The 7,787-nt window shown below is 41.5% G+C and overlaps 1 protein-coding gene across 1 annotated transcript; it reads left to right on the forward strand.

Annotated features, from left to right (window-relative positions):
- Positions 1-1,390: 1,390 nt before the first annotated feature.
- F2RL1 (F2R like trypsin receptor 1) lies at positions 1,391-7,145 on the forward strand. Its single transcript, XM_075193453.1, has 2 exons — positions 1,391-2,251; positions 4,821-7,145. Exons 1-2 carry the CDS (start codon positions 2,191-2,193, stop codon positions 5,918-5,920), a joined length of 1,161 nt encoding a protein of 386 aa, XP_075049554.1. The 5' UTR covers positions 1,391-2,190; the 3' UTR covers positions 5,921-7,145.
- Positions 7,146-7,787: the final 642 nt, after the last annotated feature.

Below are 7,787 nucleotides of genomic sequence, written 5' to 3' on the forward strand. Positions count from 1 at the left end.
GATTACACCTAGGCAGCGAGCTTGCGGGGTGGGATTTATGGTCATGTTGTTTACAGAAATCAAAATGTCAGACAGGAAGCTTCTATTGGTGGGTGGGAATATTATTAATTCTGTTTTTGAAATATTGAGTTTGAGTTGGCGAGAGGACATCCAAGATGAAATGGCAGAAAGACAGTCAATAACGCAAGACAACACAGATGGTGAGAGATCAGGAGAGGATAGATAAATTTGTGTATCATCTGTATAGAGATGATACTGAAAAAGGAGCTTATTAGTTTTCCTAGAGAAGTGGTGCAAGTAGAGAATAGCAGAGGACCTAGGACTGAGCCTTGTGGTGCTACAACTGATAAAGGAAGTGGAGCAGAGGTGGATTCATAATTGCCTACTCTCCCGGAATGTCCGGGAGACTCCAGAATTTCTGGGAGTCCTCCCGGACTCCCGAAGGAGTAGGCTCACCTCCCGGTTCCTAACCACTTAAGTAGTAAAGTTGCAGGGGGCGGGGCTTGTGAGAGGGAAAATTACACGTCATCGTGGCCCTGCCCCCTGCTGCAGTTGATCAGAAAATATGATTGATGTTTGGTGGATGGGGTCAAATGACGCGCTCCGTTGGGCCCTGCCCCCAACACGCATACACATATTTCATCCTTTACTTCATCAGAAACTTGTCCTACCTCCATTGTATCTGGATGTCTAGCGCCCACTCTTACTTGATCATTCATCCAAGCAATAGAAAACACCAAACAAAAAAAAGTTTTTTTATGTCACTTTAATAACCAGAAGAGTTTTGCATTTCAATGACCAGACCAATTGCATAATTTTCAAATCCTGCTTTTGGCAGGAATTACTATGGCTTGGTCTTACAAATAGCAGGGAGAAAATGGTGCTGAAAAAGCCCTGGCGGACAGCCACACTTGTACAGTTCCCAGTTTGATGTCAATAGCAATATAGTCACCAGAAAATCAGATATCAATAAGTTCTGTCTGAAGCAACACAACATGTTTCCTCAAAGGGCATCTGACTGTCACTGCGAAGTGCTGAATATGAGGTGACTTAGAACCAGGGGCGGATCTAGAAAAGTATCCTACCCGGGGCGATTTAGGGGGGGGCGATTTAGGCCCCGCCCCCTTTTTGACTTCAAGGCTGCTTTAAACAAAATCAGAACACCCGGGCAGCACACTGTCACTGCCGAGCGGACCTGCACATATTGTGCAGCCGCCGGCAGCAAGCCCCTGCTAGGGGGGGCAATCGCCCCGATTGCTTCCCCCCCCCCCCCCCCCTGGATCCGCCACTGCTTAGAACGTGGCGCAGATATGGATATCCATCTCAGCATGATTATGTGGTGAAATTATAAGGCGCCACAGATTCCATAGCACTGGATACAGAAACAAGTAACAAATAGATGAGGTAATATATAAGTAGTACAGATGAGTGTGAGTATGCTACGGAGACTCACACAGAGTGCAGCAAAATACATGACAGGATGTGCAAGGGAGTCAGACAGTAGACAGACATGTGACAATAGGTAGAGGACCCTGCCCACAAGAGCTTACATTCTAGAGGAAGGGGATCTCGTTTTAGTGGCTGCATGCCCTCTTTACACAATTGACTGATAATCATGGTAATTTCTAGGTGGCAATAGACTCAGCACATCAGCAGATTAGGAACAGGTAGCCCAGATACTCAACCCAAAGTAGTTCACTACAGGACCAGCCCTTCCCCTAGCCCCCATTCGTCCTTATTGTTAATATATAAGGTGTATGTAAATGTTACTACAAAACAGACATATTGGAGCTCAGTTATAAGAAAGAATGATTTGTCACTTCCAGTAAATAGTTTGTTACAACATCCACAAACCTCACACCTCGGATTTGGTTACCCTACTGCCCTCACCGTGACAGATTACGCAGCTTTGTGACCTGGAGACCTTTACATACCTGTTCGGTGACGTCACGTGATCCAGCCCCATCCTACTACACAGGTGTTGCCAGCTCACGCTCATTGGGTCGAGTATCAGTGAAACCAGGTGTGGGTGTGGTCACAGGCAGTGACGTCAGGTGCTCAGTACCTACGGAGGGGGGAAGTCTGCGCTACTTGTCCGCTAACTTCTACTTTGTTGTTACTTTTATCCCTGTTGTACGGAGAGAGGAGCTCGGGTTCTGTCTGCTCCAGGTCTATATACTACCTTCCAGCATGTGGGGCTGGCGGCTCCTGTTCGTGGCGTTACTCTCTATCAGCTTTCTGACAGTGTCAGGTTAGTTGTTATATATTCGTATATTTTATATTTGGTGGCTATTTGGTTGGTCTGCAACATGTTGCTTCACGGGGTTACTATCTGTCCCAGCACAACTATTTACTGGGAACTTTAATTCAACAAAAGCTAAAGGGGGGGGATGTTTGCTTATCTTCCTGAGACACACCCTTGGGGCTAAGTACATAGTCTGGGATGACTGCCCATTTGTTTCAATGGGAATCTCCTTGGCTATCAGGTTAATGTGGTGTTTTGTTTTTGTCTGAGGTTTTTTTTTTTACCGGTTAGACCATAGGACATGCCATATACCTGGCAAACATAAAAAGAACATTCCTAGCAATAAACTTTCAATATTTGGTATACATTTAAATGGTTTACCTATTGCTTACAGCACATCTATAATTGTGCGAAAAGATAAAAAAAAGGATCATTGTCCTTCTAGATTAAGAGGAGATGCAGATTAGTCAGTGGGTGTTACTGTGGATTAAAACATTCAGTCTGTAACAACATAATGAGTATACTCATTTCAAAGCCAGTCATTCGCTGAGAAATACCTGTTAGGTTAGTAAATATACCCTTTGCCTCCAGTGGTGCGGAATAATGAGCTGCCGGCAGCCCAGACAGTCCTGTACTCCCTCTGACCTCTGTGCTAACCTCTGTAACTTGTAATTGCTCATACAAAAATCATTGTGCTTGACCATGAGTTATGGTTTTCATACTTTGATCCATGATGTTAGTTACTGGGAGACCTGTGAGCTTGGGGAGTGCTTTGATGTGGCTTACTTATAGATTGTATGACTATATTTAGAAAACTTTATTTATTGTGGACAGGATACTGTGCCTCAATGAAAATAGTTGGTAGGGGATAGGCTTGTACCATGTGACACAGGGCTAGCTTAATCCTAACAAAAGATACTTGGTATGAAATTGTCATCTTCATGCATACATGCAGGGCCGTAACTAGGGCTGTGCGCCCAGGGCACAACGCTGAAGGGGGGCACAATTTAGGAATATTTTAGGTTCATTTTGTGTTAAAATTGAGGGGTAGGGGGGCGGCATTTGTCTTTCTCGCCCCAGGCGCTATAATTCTAAGTTACGGCTCTGCATACATGCATGGAGTATTGCACTTCTTAACACCCAAATATTAGTTACTGAGTGGGAGCTGTTTACAGTAATAAATAAAACAGCCAAGTGCCTGACACCTAAAATCCTCAACCAACCTGAGCTGTAGGCAGCCTGGACTGGTTTCCACTTGAACAGGAACCCATAAGTAGGCAGTGCTGGTGCCTCTACCAGGGGAAGGGGGGGGGGGGGGGGGGCATTGTGCTCTCCCACTGTATCATTGCTCCTAAGTGTGTTTACAGGCTTCTTAATTCTGCTTCATTTTATCACCCCCTGTTATAAGTTAATCTTTGTTTGTAAAGAATGGACAGTTTTTAGGTGTAGTTTTACTCTAAACCACTTGCATAACTGCACAATAACCACTTCATATGAGTGACAAACAAACTACTGTGCAGTAGTGGAAATATGTAATTACTTGGAACCTTTCGGTAAATGCTTTGTTTTACCTTTTATCTAAGATTGCCTTGGCCAAGCAAGATTCTGGGTGCTTTTGGGGGCTGGTCGGACATTGCATGGTGATGAAAGATACATTAGGCATTGTGTGTGTGTATCTAAGGTACTACCACAGATAAATAGGGAGTGACCATATGGGTCTTTTAATAATGTTCTAAAACAAGTGCCCTCAAAGCAGACATATATCTTGGTTTTTAACAAAATTAGGACAACATTATGACATTAATTTGCTGTCTCCATCACCGTCACCCTTTGCTTTCAGTGTGCTGCTACGTGCCATAAAATAGCTCTACAATACACTTTCCACTATGTTTTTTTCATTTTACAGGCACAAGTCTAACCATAACACTTGATTGTCATAGATATAAGGGAGCTGGAGACATATTGCAATGACAACCATGAGAGAATATAATGTATGGGAAACAATAGTATAAATAAGTTGAAACCGTTACTGTCAATATGTTGTAGGTCATAGGTAGTAGAAGCACAACTTAAAGCTGTTTGGGGGAAAATAAATTGTGTTGAAGTGCCACACCAGTGTAAAGAAAACTGGTTTCTTGCATACACCTAGATTTACAGACTGACCTTCTTTGTTGGGATCTTTTCCATTATGGATTTCTTTTCCAACTAGGATATAATGGCACTCATTATTTTTTAGTTTTTCACAAGCAGGTCTGCCAATTGGGTTGCTCATGGAAACTAATAACAGGGACTTACAGGAAACTACTGACCTGCGCTTGAATTGATAGTAACATGGCAATAGCTAGCAATCGGCAAGTTCTATACCTATCTACAAGACACTTATGCTGTTATTGGTTGTAAGCAATGGATTAGTAACCAGCTTAAATGTTATTGGTGACAGCTTACCTGCTTAGGTACCCTTGTGGCACATTTACACTGCTCTTTAACCACTGCATTATAGACTGCCACTACTTTTGTGCTGAACAGAACTATAACTTTGTATGCGTGGTTTTTTTTTTTTTTTTTTTTCTTCTAGGCCAAAATTCTACATCTGCAAAAAAGGGAAGAAATTTTGTGGGAAACAAAGACGGAGTTATCAATAGTACTGGGAAATATGGATATATAGTGAACAACTTTGCCAAGAATGTTCTGACCGGTAGCGTGACAAGAGTTTTCCTCCCTTTGGTGTACATCTTTGTGTTTGTGGTTGGTTTGCCGAGCAATGCTATTGCATTATGGGTCTTCTTTTTCCGCACAAAGAAGAAGCACCCAGCAGTGATCTATATGGCCAACTTGGCACTGGCAGATCTGATGTTCGTTATCTGGATTCCACTCAAAATTTCCTATCATCTGAATGGCAACAACTGGGTTTATGGAGAAGGCATGTGCAAAGTACTTGTGGGGTTTTTCTATGGCAACATGTATTGTTCTATCTTATTTATTACATGTCTGAGTGTTCAAAGATACTGGGTTATTGTGAATCCCATCTCGCATACCCGAAAGAAGACTAAAATTGCATTTATTGTTTCGGCGACGATATGGATCATAGTTATGCTAAGCACCGTTCCGTTGTATTTGTACGATCAGACCATCTATGTCACCAACATCAATATCACAACGTGCCATGACGTCTTGTCGGATGTGGACGTTCGCAATATGTTCAGCTACTTCCTCTCACTTGGGATTGGGCTCTTCTTCCTCCCGGCTGTCCTCATGACTGTGGCTTATACAGTCATGATTAAAACTTTGAATGCATCCATCACAGATGAAAACATTGGCAAAAAAAGAAAGCGGGCTATCATGCTTATTATCACTGTGCTGATCATGTGCCTTGTGTGCTTTCTGCCCAGTAATATTCTGCTGTTGGTTAACTATTCTACAATAAACTCAACCGGAGTAGGCAACCTCTATGCATTCTATATTGTGGCCCTGTGTCTCTCCGCCTTGAACAGTTGCATTGATCCATTTGTCTATTATTTTGTGTCCAAGGATTTTAGAGAAAATGTCAAAAACACGTTCCTCTGCAGGAGCGTAAGGACTGTGGAGAGAATGCAGATCTCTTTTAGCTCCATGAAGTATTCCAGAAAAACCAATTCATACAGCAGCTCCTCGAACACAAAAACAAGCACCTGCTAGGGCGTATTCTTCCCGGAATAATCATGGACAATATAGGAACAAATTGTGTCTACAAAGCTGTGGAGTTATGTGCCGTTTCTTCCTCTGTGAGAGCGCTGGCACTTTCGGCACAGGGAAGTTTGACATTTACAAAGTGTTACCTTTTTATGTTTTTAATCACAAACTTTTTTTTTAGTACATAAAGTCTCAACTATAACGTAAATATTTTTAGAAATGTGTTCTGTGAATATATTTAATAGTGATTGTTGTTCCTTTGCAACAATATGAGCTAATGCAGGTCGTCATCTGCGTAAGAGCTCTGGCACAAGTTCCATTAGTGTCCGTTACAAATCTGCTACCTTAATCACTTCTGGTCTATTATTTCATCAGGTAATGCTTATTAAAGCAGTTTAATTAATATACATATGGACCAAAATGGCCAGATCAGTGTACTGGGGTGGTGAAAGCATCAGATTAATAATGGAGTTGTGTACGTTCTTTAGTTTCTATATTGAAATATTTTAATGGTGTTAAATGTGTGGACTGATTGGTGTAAACAAGGGTCTATTGCCTTGTACAATGGGATTTGTCAGAATGCTGTTCTCCTGGAATTGGATACAGTTGTATCCAGAGACCAGTTGGTGCTCTGTCCATGAAAATGAACAACAATAGTGGCTGAGAAGCACAGAAGGGAGCTAGACAGGGAAAGCATTGACTTTTAGTTAAAAGTTCCAGAGGGCATGCACAAGTAAATACATGAGTCCCTTTGAAGGTTGAACATCTTTAATAAAAACAATAGTGAATTAAGCTGAGTATAACCTTTATGCACATCTCCTAGTCTTGTGGTTGAAACCCCTCCTCCCCCGCCACGTTCCTGTTGATCTCAAGCAATGAATTGGAGGCTGGAAGACAAAACACAGTTGACCCCTTTTTTTCATGTTTTAAGAAACCATCCAATAAAACCATACACTTCCATTTGCTCATATAATCTCATTGTGTCTGAGTAGCCCAAACCGTCATTATGGAAACGGTTTAGTTGAGGAATTTGAGCAGTTATGTACTGTACATGTCCACAGTTATGTACTGTACATGATGTCCCTTCAATAGACAATGTGAATTTTTAGATCATTTTTGTTTTCTTTGTATTTTTGAGCAGTAACTTTTTTTCATGCACTAATGTTTATATACTTTATATTTCTGTATTTAGAATGCATTGTAAATATATATAAAATTATACTGAGAAAAACTATGCTTGTTTGAGTGTTTACTATTTTTTACAAATCCACAATGAGAGCATTTCCAGGCATAGTAAATATTTTAAACTGTAATCCAGACAACTTGGAGCATTTCTCATATATGAAACTTGCATTGCAATGTAGTATAGACAAATAAGAATAAGCAATTCACATCCTCAGCCCCACCCCTGCTGCCCAATGCACAGCAAGGTACGGGGCCCCTGCTCCTTCCACTTCACTAAGGAAGTGGGTGGACTGCTCTCCCCTGTGTCCCCGAGGTGTCATAGACATTCGGGAGTCTCCTGGACAGAAGCGTAGGCAAGTATGGTAATAAAGATATAGAAATGGGCATATATAAAATAAATGGAGGAGTTTTGTAATCTATTCACAGTGCATGTAAAGCTTTGCACTATTTGAAACTACAGGCTATCTGGCTGAACACGTCACCTGCTGATTCTCTGTGTGTGTGAGATCTCATTGATCATGGCCTGTTACAGCTCATAATGGATTCTATTGCCGATGTCCCTAAGCTTGCTGATAAACAATATTAATATGTTTTGAGACGGCCAAATGGAATGAGGTTTAACATAGATAAATGTAAGGTTATGCATTTAGGAATCAAAAACAAGACCGCAATCTATAAATTTAAATGG

The sequence above is a fragment of the Mixophyes fleayi genome, chromosome 1 (genome assembly GCF_038048845.1).
Source record: "Mixophyes fleayi isolate aMixFle1 chromosome 1, aMixFle1.hap1, whole genome shotgun sequence".
Classification (NCBI taxonomy): Eukaryota; Metazoa; Chordata; class Amphibia; order Anura; family Limnodynastidae; genus Mixophyes; species Mixophyes fleayi.

What these genes read in the sequence shown, in the direction of transcription:
- F2RL1 (XM_075193453.1), top strand. Translation starts at nt 2,191, where the DNA reads ATGTGGGGCTGGCGGCTCCTGTTCGTGGCGTTACTCTCTATCAGCTTT. An exon ending in CAGCTTTCTGACAGTGTCAG is followed by an intron (nt 2,252 to 4,820) that starts GTTAGTTGTTAT and finishes TTTTTCTTCTAG; the next exon opens with GCCAAAATTCTACATCTGCA.